General features: G+C 45.7%; 1 protein-coding gene across 2 annotated transcripts in view; it reads right to left on the reverse strand.

Moving 5' to 3' along the window:
* The window catches only part of ncanb (neurocan b), a 173,551-nt gene that overhangs the window by 11,382 nt on the left and 147,724 nt on the right, over positions 1-14,445 (reverse strand). For both annotated transcript variants that reach the window (XM_069928553.1, XM_069928552.1), the window contains exons 11-13: positions 5,258-5,365; positions 4,436-4,549; positions 445-603 (exon numbers count right to left, since the gene is read on the reverse strand). In XM_069928553.1, the coding sequence (XP_069784654.1) occupies positions 445-603; positions 4,436-4,549; positions 5,258-5,365 (381 nt within the window). The remainder of the gene's footprint in view (positions 1-444; positions 604-4,435; positions 4,550-5,257; positions 5,366-14,445) is intronic.

A 14,445-nucleotide genomic window follows, 5' to 3' on the forward strand; every position in this document is an offset into this window, starting at 1 on the left:
TGAATTGGGGAGAGTTATAGAGGTAGGGGATGGGATGCAGAGGGGTGAATGGGGGAGGGTTGTAGAGGCGGGAGATGGGATGAAATGGTGTGGAGGTAGGGGATGGGATGAGGATGGGTGAATGGGAGAGGGGTGTACAGGTGGGAGTGGAATGTGTAGGGGAAGGGAATTGGTGGGGGTGGGTTAAAGTTGGGAAGGGGAGCATGACCTGGATGGATAAATTGGTGACAACCTGATGCAGCCCCTCCCATTAGTGTCATCCAACTGCCGGGGTTACCCCTCTCCAGTCGTTCCAGAACTAACAACAGAATATGAGCAACCTATAATGTTACTCACAAGTGTGTCCCAAGGGCGAACCTTTCACTCTGGCCCACGGCAGCTTAGTCACAATGGCATCCTGTTCAACACAACATGAAAAAAAACAATCCCACTGTGGGGTCTCACCGTTTAGGAATTCCTTCTCCTCAACGGAATGAATGCTCACCAGGTGAGCTCCATGGCTTCGGCAGTCCTTCTCTGCATTCTCCCACAGACGTCTGTGCGGAAAGTATCGATAGCAATGGCCCAGGAACTTCTGCCAGTTGTGATCACATCCCTCTGTATCTGAGGGACAAGGACAGAGTTGAAAGTTGCTGCCTCGGGACAGAGTTTGGCCTCGCCCACTGCAACCCATTTGGCTTTACACCATCTGCAGGAAAACACTGAGCTGGAGTCACATCCCTCTGTATCTGAGGGACAAGGACAGAGTTGAAAGTTGCTGCCTCGGGACAGAGTTTGGCCTCACCCACTGCAACCCATTTGGCTTTACACCATCTGCAGGAAAACACTGAGCTGGAGTCACATCCCTCTGTATCTGAGGGACAAGGACAGAGTTGAAAGTTGCTGCCTCGGGACAGAGTTTGGCCTCGCCCACTGCAACCCATTTGGCTTTACACCATCTGCAGGAAAACACTGAGCTGGAGTCACATCCCTCTGTATCTGAGGGACAAGGACAGAGTTGAAAGTTGCTGCCTCGGGACAGAGTTTGGCCTCGCCCACTGCAACCCATTTGGCTTTACACCATCTGCAGGAAAACACTGAGCTGGAGTCAGTCAGCAGCAACTTGTTCTATATCGTTCCCAGAGAGCCAGATCAATGCTGCACTGTAGCCTTCAGCACATACCAAGTATTGGCACTGCAATCTACCCAAAATAACTACGACCCTGCCTGGCCTGGTGAATTGATTCACTGATGGCAACACTGGCTGTGAGGTCATTGACCTCAAATGCAATCTCTGTTTCCAACTGATCTGACCTACTTGGTATTTACAGGTTTTCTTTCTGATATCCTTTAAAAACCAAAACTTAGACAAGTGAGAGAAAATGAAGATGAGGGGATGAGGAGCAGATCTCACTGCCACTTATTCATTCAGATGTGCAGATTTCCAGCATTTGCTTTTTTAAAAATAAAATTGGGAATAAAATATTGGGGAGGGCAGAAATCAGAGACAGTGAAAAGGGATTTAAAGGTAAAGAGAGCTGTTGAGAGACACAGACATGGATGGAGATGTGGTCCTGGAGTCACACAGGCCAACAGCGCACCACGTCCGCACCACTCCTCACAATGCCACATCCCTGAAATGGAGGAGGAGGTGGGGGGGGGGGGGGTTAAAGGGTTCCACCCATGCCTTCAGGTGCTCACCCAAGGTCTTCCTAACTCCTGTGGGAATCTCTGCCTCCACTATCACCTAAAACAAAGTGTTCCACCCTCTGATGGGCATGGGTGGGTTAGGCCAAACAGCCAGTTTCCAACATTAATACCTCCATAACTTTGTCACCCAGTAGTCAGAGACAATCCTCCTTCCTATTAACACTGCCAACCTTTACATCATCTGCAAACTAATTCTACCTTCAACATTCACATCCAAATGGTCAAGGTTGTCAGCGCCAATCCCAGCAGTACTCTTCCAATCACAGACTTACAATCACAGAAAACCTCTAACATCAGCCCCCCCCTCCCCCTGACCAAGCTAATATTGGATCTAATCCACCTACTTGCCCTGGATCCCAAGGGCTCTAACCTTTTGGACCAGCCTTCCATGTGGGACCTTGACAGGTCATCCCACACTCATCAACAAATTTAGTCACCTTTTCAAAATATATTATCAAATTATCTATCAGACGCCACCTGTCCTTAACCAAATCCTGAAACTTCTGAAAGAACTGATGTACAGAAGGATCCAGGTTCATGTGCATACCTCCCTGCAAGTGGCCACACAGATAGTGGGGTAGGTAGATAGGAGAGTAAAGAAGGTGTGTGGCATGTTTGCTTTCATTAAGCAGGATGCTGAGTATAAAAGTAAGGAGGTCATGTTGCAGCTATGCAAGACTTTGCTTATGCCTCACTTGGAATATTGTGTCCAAATCTGGTCGCCCCATTAGGGGAAGGATGTGGAGGCTTTGGAGAAGGTACAGATGAGATTTACCAGGAAGCAGGAAGATCAGTGGGTAGGAAACACGAAAGTCTGCAAACACTGAAATTGTAGTAAAAAACACAGAAATGCTGGAGGAACTCAGCAGGTCTCGCAGCATCCATAGGAGGTGAAGATATATATCTAACGTTTCGGGCCCAAGCCCTTCTTCAAGATGTGAGTTCAGGCAGGTACCTGAATTTAAAAGCTGGGGAGAAGGAAAGAGGGCAGGGGGAAGAGTAAAGAGAAACAGACAAAAGGTGTTAATTGGAAATGGACAGGAAGTCAGGAGAGAGGAAAGGGGAGAGTTAATAGAGGAAGAGGGATTGAATGGAAACTGGAGAATTTTCTACATTCCCTGCAACCTTTCACTCCCATTTCTCCTGCAAATCTGCATTCCTGCCTTCCTTGCACTCCTTCCAGTCCTGCACTCTTGCATTGACTCCCTTCTGCCTTAGTGCAGGGATGGAGGGAGTGCAAGGAAGGCAGGATTGCAGGAGCATAGGGAGGCAGTCTATCTGCATCAGTATCTAACACAAGTTGTGGTGCAGTTGTGCTCAGGCTCCCCGGGCGATGAGATGACAGAGCAGCTCATTTCTAACTGCTGTCCTCTGTAATTGATGCCTCATGGTCCATTAGCTGCTGCAGCTGCTGCCCAGAACACACCCAGCCAGGACTGCAATCCCTTAACCCTTCACTGCCAGCAGTACAGGCAGCACCAGCCTGTCTCTCCTCCTGTTTCCAGTCCTTTCTTCTCATCTCCCCTCTCATCTTCTTTCCCTCCTCACACTGTCTCCCATTCCCAAGCCTGGGGTTTCAGCCCCACCAATGGAGATTCAGAAGCCTGTGCAATACCAAGGGATTGCCGCATTGTCAGCACACTAAACTCAAGAGCTCATTTGCAGGGAGCGACACTGATGGCTCCACAAAACTATTCAGATAGGGAGCTTCCTCGCAGATGTTTCTAATCCTCCTCATTTCCACGTCACAGCTTGTAGGATCACACTATGCACAAATGTGGACGCATTTCACAAAGCAGCACATTAGAGCTGTAAGAGAGAATGATGTGCTGAGCCTCTGCCTGGTGCTATAGGAATGCAAGTCTTTCCTTATTCTACCCCTCCCCTTGGCAACAGGTGATAGACCAGGAAATGCCAACTTTCTTCTGCAATAAAATCTCAGTGAGAATGACAGCAACAAACAAATCTGCAGAAAAGGCCATTCAGCCCAACTCAACAGTACTGGACGCCCTTCCGTGTCATCCTAGTATGTGGTCCATAGTCTGCTGTGTCCAAGATGCCTGAGAGTTCGGGCCAAAGAGGAAGTCAGAGATCATGGGTTTTGGAAGCAGAGTTCATGGAAAGATCTGTGTGAGAATTTCAAATATGAACCATCCTTACATAGCAGACAGTGTAGGTCAGTGAATAAGTAAATGGGTAAAGGAGAACCCATAGACCCCATGCCAAGGACTCTTGGCAGGTGAAACCACAAGGAACTGAGAAGACAGAGCCCATCTCTCACCCCCCCTCCCAAGAGAGCAGATACAGTCAGAACCATCTCTCACCCCCACTTCCTCCCTCCCAGATTGAGGGTTACAGTCAGAACCATCTGTTCCCTTCCCCCCAAGATTGTGGGTTACAGTTAGAACTACCTCCCCGAGTCGATTAAATTCAAAACCATCCTCCCCCCACCCCCCACACCCAGAGAGAAAGTTAATCAGAACCAGCTCCCCCACCAGTGTGCAGGTTATGGTTAGAACCTGTCAGAGAGCAACACTCCAAGGGCAGTCACTAGCTGAGGCAGGTCTGGCTTTGGCTGGACTGGACTATTTAAAATAAGGTAGAGCTGGGCTGAGTTGGGCTGAACTGTGTGAAGCAGGGCTGCTGGGGATTAAACCAATTTGACCCAGTTTGGACTAGTTTGCTGAGACTGACCTGGATTATGTTAGTTTGTCTAGTCTGGTTTGGCCGTTTGGCCTGACCTTACCTTCTTCACACAGACTGCCAGTGTAACTGGGCAAACAGAGGCAGGTAAATGAATTGATCCCATCGACACAGGTTGCTCCATTCTCACACGGACTGGAGTGGCATTCATCAATATCTGGCGGTGAAACAAATGCAGAATTTTTATAGATTGGTTTAAAAAAAAGCTGGCTGAATCACATATGTGGCAAGAAAAGCTACCTGATCTAGACTTTCCCACCCTTAGCAGCAGAGTTAGGACCCTTCACACCGGCCTCAGAGCAGACTTCATGAACCTGCCCCCCACAATCCCCGCACTCACACCCCCCACCCCCAACTCCTCTGTATTTTCCATCAGCCAATGGATGAGAGGATGAGGAGCTCATCGCTGACCCTTTGGTTCATCCTCACTGTCTCCACCACCCTGCTGTAAACCATGGAAACACGGGGATGCTTTTGCCTTGCACGACTAAGGAGATGCAGTATCACTTGTTCTGTTCCTGCAGTAAACTAATGGGGTTTATGATGTGAACACAAATCTGCCTGACCTCACTGTCTCCTAGTACATTGGATCACTGGGTGATCAGGACACTGCTACAGAACGTCCTCACAGACTGCTTGCACTTTCCCAATGTCACTGATTCCCTGACCTCTCTCCATCCCTCCTATGAATGAACCAATTGACTGAGACTCCACAGCCACCCTTACGAAAAATTCTGCCAATTCACTCTCCATAAATCTTCTCCACTTCACGTCAATTTATTTGAGGTAACTTCGGAAATGACTTTTCCGGCAGAAGGGTGGCTGAACGCTGGCAGCACGGAAGCTGCAGGAAGCAGCGCCTTACCTATCTCGCAGTTCTCTCCTGTGAAGCCAGCCACACAATCGCAGGAGTACATCGTGCTGTTAGACAAGCAGGCTCCCTCGTGGAGACAGGGGTTTGTCTGGCAAGGGTCTGGAAGCAAAGCACAGTCAAGCTCAATAGATCAAAACCAGGGGAAGCTTCAAGCTGCTGAGCGCGCAGCCTCTCAAAGCCCCACAGATCAACGCCATTGAGTGGAGATAAAGATTACAACTGAGCAAATTACATCCTAGGCAGGGAGAGCTTCCCACTCAGCAGGCAGCTGGCTGGAAAGCACTCCTATGGAGGCAGATTTAATTCCAGATGCCTGCAGGCTGCCCGACGGGAATACCTTCAGGGCTGTAAGAAGTGGGTTTAGTTGGATTGCTCTTACAAAGAGGGAATGACAGGCTGAAGGCTCTCTGTGCTACAATAATTCTGTAATATTAAATTGGGTAACTCAAGGGGAGGGATGGGGGCTGGGGATGCAGTGTAGTGAGGTCGAGGGAGACCATTCCCGGGCTGAGGATCAGGCCTCTCTCTTTGATTCCAGCAGTTCACATCTGCAATATACAGCAACATCCACAAGACACGGGACATGGTCTCCAACAGAGAAAGCAGCGTCATTGGGTTGAAGGAGAGGCTGGATCAGCCCCAGAGTGAGAGGGACTTCAGACTGCTGAAGGGGGTGAGAGTTGGTATATGTGGACAATAAACCAGTACTGAGGTGCTGGGCTGAATAGCCTGTTCTGTGCTGTAACCTCCTTGTTGTGGTATAGAGTCCGGAGTTACAGAGAGAGATTGGTTGGCACAGAGCAAGGGCAGTTTAACTTTCTATTTTGGGGTTCATTCAGGAGTCTGATAATGGCAGAAACTGTCCTCGAATCTGGTATTGTGTTCTGTATCTCTCATCCTCCTCAAGGGAATCATTTGATCCCAGCTGCCTTTACCTGATATATTCCTCCTTATTCCTGACCAGGGCCTCGAAATCCCCCATCAGCCAGTGTTCCCTAAGATTCACTCTAACAAATGCCCCTGAACTCCCCGATCTCTCTTTTAAAAGCCTCCCAGATGCCTCGTATCTTTTTTTTTAAACCGCAAACAGTTTCTTCCAATCAACTTCTAAGAGATTGTGTCCGATGCCATCAAAATTAGCCCTCCCCCAATTTTTATCTTGAACTTATTTTAAAACTAACAGAATTTAACAAGTATCTAAACAAGTGAACTCAGGCTTAAGTTTGATCGATCAAATAAAATGTTCCACTGCCACCTTCAGATAAGGTCTTTCCTGTAGGACAAATTAGGTCCAACTATGGCCCTATCAATGTGTAGTGACATAGAGACCATGATTCAAGGGAGGAATACACGTAAGTTCATCTTGGAAATGTATTTCTTGCTCCAAGTGGAAGAACCCAAACCAGGCCTTTGCATATCAAGGCAGGGGTGGGAGTCGGACATAGGAATAACAATTGATGAGCGATGCTGGTCCGACCTATGTCGGATCACATGACTGCAATCATTAATGTGTGGTACAGGCTGGTGCAATACAACTTTCTACACCAGCTGTACCTGATGCTGCAAAAATTGAACAGATCTAAACCAGAATTGTCAGACCAATGCTTTAGATGTGGCATTAAGATAGGAACCTTTGTGTATGCAACCTGAGCATGTACCAAGGTGAGACCCTTCTGGGTGGAACTAGGCCTAGAAAAAGTTATAGGTAAAGAATTCCTACAGGACACAGAGTTGTTCCTGTTGGGAAACATAATGGACATAAGACTTATAATGAACCTGTCCAAATTTCAAATCCAACTCATAATGATCACATTGGCAGTGGCCAGGAAGTGCATAGCGGTTACCTGGAAATTCAATTCCTACCTGAGCATTACTCACTGGAACGCAGAAATGCAAAGCTGTGTTCCCCTGGATAAAATTACTTACAACTTAAGAGAAAAGTAGAATACTTTTTTGAAAATTTGGCAACCATACTTAAATTCCATAGGAACACGATTATAGTGTGAACCATCATGCCTTGCCACCCATCCATCAGTCGGTGGGGGGGGGCTGGTTCAATCCCATCCCAGCCAGGAAAAGTCAAGAGAAGAAAACAGCCTGAGCACTGGCCACTAAACTCATAAAACCCTGATGTATGTCTTATAGCTTTGTTGTGAGCGTCTTGAATGTTGTGTGTAACCATGGTTAATTAAGGGTTAAGTGTTAAATGTGGGGGTGGGGAGGGAGGGAGATGAAGAAAACTGTATAAAATTAATAATTGTAAACTGTAGTCAATGCTGATACTTTTAACATTGACGCTGATAATGTTGAGAACTGAGTTGGAAAATCATAGGATATTCAAAAAAAGTATCTAAACAAGTGCATGAATTGTAAAGGCAGAGAAACCTATTGCCTAAATGCAGATAAATTGGCTTGTTCACATAAGCACAGTGGTTGGCATGGACATGATGGGCAGAAAGGTCACAGAATTATGCATCACAGAGGCAGGCCCTGTGGCACCAGATATAGTCCGTCTGTTGAATGGCTGCAGTGCACTCAGTTTTGTTTCATGCTCGACTTCGGGACATCACACTAGCCCCATTTGTCAAATCTTCTGACAGCTCCTATTTCAGGCTGGGTTAATGGAGAGGCAGGAAACCTCCAAGAGCAGTAAAGGAAAGGTTGGGGAAAAAGACGAAGGGTGCGGACATTGCAAGGAGTAAGCAGACATTCTTGGTAAAGAACCTGTAGGGGAGTCCAGACCAAGAACACATGAAATAAACACTCAGATTTTGTTGAAAATGATGTGGAATTTATGTGGTTCAAATGTTCTTTAATGCTACTGAAAATGAACTGATTAAATGCCATACATTTAGAATTGATTATAAACAAGGGGATCAATGAAGAAAATTTATCTAAAGAAACAATTAGCTATATTATTATTAAATATGACAATTATAATTCATCTATTGAGACATTTAATGCAGTCAAACATTAAGCAGAAAGAAGATGCTTCCGACTAAGTGTTTTCACCTCAACGAACACGTTTCTCTTCAGGAGATGCTGGCTTCTCTCGTACAATACAAGATTCTCACATTTTTACTTAAATCCCACAATGCCTCACCCTCCATCCCTCTGACATTTTCCTGTCCTCCAAGATCTCTCTGCTCCTCCAAATACAGTCTCTGACACATTCCAAATATGAATTATTCCACCAACATTAGCCTATGTTCACTGCCTGGTCACTTGCTCTGGAATTTCCTTGTAAATCCCCCTTTCTTAAAACCTATCTCTGACTAAGATTTTGCTCATATCCTTTACACGGATCACACTGAAAACTGACTGAACACACCACCGCTGTGATGCAGTTTGGGACATTTGACCCTGGTAAAAGAGCACATTTTTTTTTGATGCAATCATCCAAAGGGTTTACCGTTGGCATTGCCAGCCTGTACAACATTGGAGACCCTTCTGATGGAGAAAGACAGTGATCAGTTGAGTAAAAACTGCAACCGAGACTATGAAGGTGTTGTCTGCTTCCGTTAGCTTGCTGTATTGGAAGTGGTTGATCAGCACCACCAAAGGTTCGCTCTCAACTTTCCCACTCACTGCACACTCCAGTTCCATCCCCCAAACCCGACTAGGGGAGCAGGTACATCACCTCTTCAAATCACCCTCTATCCTGATTTAGAAATCTTTTGCCAATTCTTCATGGTCATTAGGTTCAAATCCTGGAAGCCTCTCCCCAACACCTCTGTGAATTACCAGAAATCCTCTCACAGCTTGCTCCCACCTTTTCGAGGGCAGTTAGCAACAGAAAATACTGAACACCACAGATCCGCAGGTGCTGGGAATCAGAAATAAATCAGAAAGCACAGGGACACTCAGCCCATCAGGTAGCATCAGCAGGAGAAAGAAACAGAGTTAATGTTCCAGGTCGACGATGTTTCATCATGATCGAGCTCATTTTTCAGAGGTAAAACACAGGATTCTGTTGACACTGTGGTTAAGTGAAAAAAAAACACACATGCTGGAGAAACTCAGCAGGTCAAACGGTACCTTTTCTGTAGCAAAGGTGAAGATACATCACCAGCATGAGCCACTTTTTCAGTTCTGGTGAAGTCATTAGCCTGAAACAATATCCATAGATAGTGCCTGATTTTCCAAGTCTTTTGCCATTTCCCTTTTTTTGTTGCGTCTGGAAGTAGATGCATCCATGAAAACAACGAGCCAGCAATATTTAAGCAGGGAACTCAGCTACTGGCTCGAATTGCTGGCTTACTCATTCTGTCAGTGGGGAGACTGATCATGGCCTGGACACTGGTGATAATTATTCTTTGACTAGTTTCACAGAATCTTTCTGATGCATTTGGGAGACCATGACTTAACACCGAATCAAAAGGCAGCACCTGCAACTGTACAGTACTCTCACAATGGAGCACTGGGGCTGCAGCATCAGCCCTGATGGCTCCTCAAGTCTCAGAGTAGGATTCTAACTTAGACAAGACCGTGATCCATAGAATCAGGATCACACTTGTCACTGTAACATGCAAGATTATTCTCAGCAACCTAAATCTCCTCAGTTCACAATTTCTCCTCAGTGCCTAACTGATGTAAGCATCGAAGGAACATGTAAACCCCACGGCCTTTCTTCCTCTTTCATCTCTTGGCTGGATCTTCAATGGAGAGCTGAATGGTTGAAGGCTTTGAACAATGAGGAGACATGCAGCTGGTAAGGCACATTGCAAATAAAATAAGAAACCTTCCCCAGTTATCAGAGTGACACAGCACAGGAGACCCATCAGGAGTAAAACACAAAAGTCTGCAGACACGGTAATTGAAGTAAAAACACAAAACTAGAGAAACTCAGCAGGTCAAACAGCGCACTTTATATAGCAAAGATAAAGATACATGACCAACGTTTTGGGATTGAGCCCTTCATCAAGGTATGAACATAATGTAGGGAGGCACCTGGGTTCTCCAGTAGTGTGTTTTTAACAAGAGACCATTCAGCCCATTTAGCATGGACTGGTTCTTTGAACACAAACAGAGACTCTTGTTTTCTCTGGGGTTAGAGCACTGGTCTTATAAACCAGGGTTCACAAGTTTGTTCCTCGCTGAGGCCCCATTTCTGTGGGGGGCACTGGATAAAGTGAGAACTTGCTGTCTTCCTTATGGTAGACAAAGTTAAAGAATTTCATTTATGTTTCATCTAAATGTAGCATCACGTGACCATAATGAAACTTTACCTTTAACAATTTAAATGTTGGCACTGAGGGCACTGATTTCACCAGAGCGGATGGTCAGAGAGAGCGGTGGGAAGGGTTCACGGGTTAAACAAAGGAGCCACGGGGTAAGGTGAGCTTAGGGGCAATGAGGGGTCATTCAACCTTCCGTGTGTCAAGAAGGTAGACATGGACATCTCTGGTTGAACCAGAAGCATCCAAGGACTCCAATCATCATTTGCCAGAAACTGGGGATGCAATTATAGCAGAAATTTATAAAATGATTTGTTTGACATTTTATTTCAACAAAGAAATCTGTGCATGAAATGATGTACAATTACTGAAGCTTGTGGAGTCATCTCAAGCACAACCATCTGCAATTCATTTTCAGACAATTAGTCACATCTTATGGTTCTGTTACAGAGCCATCTGTTAGCCCAGTGACAGACTGTTTCAGTAGGAAAGCCGACAGCTCCTTGCAACACCTTGAAACTTTGGCTTTGTAGGGCTCACACAGGATCTCACTGCTGCATATTGAGTGTGGAACTGCTTAGTGGGTCTGCGCAACAGGAGAGGCAACAATTGGCTGGCAGAAATAAAGTAGATCAAGGCACTGTTTCGACATTCTCAGCTGTACCAATGAAATCCCATTATAGACTACAGTGAGCAAAAAGAGGCATGGATAGAATTGATAAAGAATATGGAATATCAATTGGAGAAGAAGTATGATGCAGATAATTTCTACTCTCCAAACCTGTCCTATAATCTGCTGAACCTCTAACCCAACTTTCTACCACTCCATCTCTTCAAGATGTCCCCTGTAGCTTCGTAGGCAGCTTTTCCGAGTCAGAGATGTCTGCCATTCCCATACTCCAGGCACAAGCATACTGATCCATCTTGAGACTTCAGTCCTGAAGGACCCATATATATAAATAAATATATCTCCCTGAAAGAGAAACATAGGTCAGCAGGGTGTTGAAGAATGCTGATAGCATGCTTGCCTGCATAGGGCATGCCAGAAAATATTAGCGATGGGATGTAATGTTGCAAATTTACATGGAGTGTTGTGATCATTTCTGTGGCCACACTAGAAGTGGGTGTACTGGAAACAGATCAGGCTGATTAGGCTTGTAGTGTCTGGAACCCCCATTGTGGGAGTCTGTGGGTCTGTGGGTCCAACACTGTGGGGAAGCAGATGAGGAGGAATTTCTTCACCCAGAGGGTGGTGAATCTATGGAATTCATTGCCGCGGAGGTATATTTTAGAATTAGATAGATTCTCGATTAGGAAGGAAATCAAGGGTTACGGGAAGAAGGCAGGAGAATGAGGTTGAAAAAATAGTAAATCAGCCATGATGGTGAGTCAGACTCGATGGGCCCAATGGCCTGATTCTGCTCTTCTGGCCTCTTCAGCCACCTGAAAACCCACAGAGATAGTGTGGATGGCACCATCTAACCCAGGACTGCCAAAAAGAAAAAGACAACAACGTAGCAACTAATTCCACTGCTATTTATAGACAGTAATAACCTGTCACTAGTTTCATTTTCTTGCATTGAAGAGTTGATACCCCATAAACCATCATTCTGTGACATGGCTTCAGTCACCACACATTCCTGATCCAAATGTTTTTGGCACTCCAGAACTAAGATCTCTCTCTCACCTTCCTGTTGCTAGTTGTGTTAATTCTTCCTCTGAGCTGTGACCATGGCCCAGGGTAACCTCTCCCTCCTGTGGTAATCTTATCCAATCCTGTAACCCTCCAGGATCTCTCACTCCTCCATTTCCCACCTCAATCCCCAACGTCTGCCGCTCCACCACTGGTGGCTAGATCAATACATTCATTTTCCTTCCTAAATCTCTTGCCACAATGAACATATTCCTGAAAAGTTGCCTTCCAGTCCACACTCACGGCCAGCTTTGGACATCTCTGGTGTCGAATTTTGTTTGTTAATGTCACCACGAAGTATCTCAAGATCTTTCACTTCAATAAAGGTGCTATATAAATGCAACATCTTGTCCTCGGATGCCTCAGACTTTACTTCGTGACCTTCATGAAAACCTCTAGCTTTGAACAATTCCATGCAATCTGATCCATTGCCATACAATTTAAACAAGGAATGCTGCTTAATACAGGGAGAATCATTCATGTTTTTTAGACAGCAATGTTGGAAAAATCTGTGAAAATTTTAACATAAATTAATATAATTACTCACCTGGTGGTCGTTTACGCTGCACCCCTTAAGATCCTGTGCGCATTAGTCCCAGTGCTTTTACACGTGCCCCGAATCATCAGCTGGACGTCAAATTCATGAAGTGAGTTTTGCGGTGAGATTTAGGCTGCAGGCTTCCTCCGAAAAGTAGTAGGGCCCCTGCAGGATAAATCGCGGTGCAGGAATTGACTCAAAATTCCTGCCCTGTCCGTAGAGCAGCAAATTTCATTGATTGTGCCATAACATGCCTGCCATCTAAAAACCCTAAACGTCAAGGCCAGTCAGGAAAACGTTCAAGAGATTTTGATGCCGAGCCAGGCTCCAGTGTCTGAGAATTCTGGGAAGGCCTGTTGACCTATTAAATGCCCTTGAGGTTTCTTTTAAGATTTTCCATCAAAACGTTAGCCAAGGAGTGCAATTGTGATGTAAATCAGGAGCCAATTACATCAGAATGACGAGAGTTACACACACAATGCCCCCAGATCCCCTTTACACACTCATCTCCACCGGAATCTCTGCTTGAACAAACTCAATCGTTTTACTGGCCTCTGAATACAATGAATCCACGAGTGACTTGGCATCTATGGAACATGAATAAGCCAGAGCTATCTTATCTCTGACACATTAAAAAGAGATTTAATTTCATTGCTGATGGAGGTTAATGACGTAGGGGAATTGTGTTGAATGGAGAATGCAAGTGCCCATAGATGCAGGACACTATGCCAGCAGGGTCTCCTGGTACAGAGATGCGGAAAGATGTCAGAGGAGCAATCGCTAGCCAGCCTGAGCCAACAATGTTGTGCATGTTTTAAGATGAGTATATCGCCTCAAACCGTGCATCTTGGCGCCTCACAGTTCGGCGGGCAGCAACATCCTTTGAAGAAGACCGCAGAGCCCACCTCACTGACAAAAGGCGAAGGAGGAAAAACCCAACACCCAACCCCAACCCACCAATTTTCCCCTGCAACCGCTGCAACCGTGTCTGCCTGTCCCGAGCCTGCAGCTGACGCGGACATTTACCCCCTCCATAAATCTTTGTCCGCAAAGCCAAGCCAAAGAAAGAAAAGATCAATCATTAATTCACTTCTGACAACACAGAGAGTTGATAATCTCCGGTAGAGAAACACAAAGCTTGCAGATGCTGGAATCTTGATCATACAAAACTCAGCAGGTCAGACAGCATTCCTGGGTAGAAATGGTCAGTGAATGTTTTGGTCCTGGACCCTTCATCTAGTCCTCATCGACTCCCTCTGCAACTGGACCATTGACTTCCTGTCTAACTGACCGCAATCAGTAAAGATGAGTAACATCATGCCATTCACAATCACACTCAACACTGGTGCTCCTTGAGGATGTACTCAATTCCCTCTACACGCAACACTGTATGGTTAAATACTGTTCCAACTCCATTTTCAAATTCACCAATGTTACCTCAGTCGTGGGCCAGGGATCAAATAACAATAGGATGGAATATAGGAAGGAGATTGAAAATCTAGTGGCAACTTCTAGAGGTGCACCATCCTTGTTGGATGCATCATAGTATGCCACGGGAGCTGCGTTGCTCAAGATCTGAATTACAGAGGGTGGTGAATGCAGCTCGGAACATATCGCAAACTCCCCTTCCCTCCACAGACTCCATCTACATCTTTCGCTGTTTAAGAAAGGCAGCCAAAACACGGAAGGACCCATCACATCCATATTCATTCTCTTCTCCCTCCTCCCATCGGCTGCAAATGTAAAAGCGCCAACCAATGGGCTTAAATAT

This window comes from Narcine bancroftii, chromosome 3, assembly GCF_036971445.1.
Source record: "Narcine bancroftii isolate sNarBan1 chromosome 3, sNarBan1.hap1, whole genome shotgun sequence".
Lineage (NCBI taxonomy): Eukaryota > Metazoa > Chordata > Chondrichthyes > Torpediniformes > Narcinidae > Narcine > Narcine bancroftii.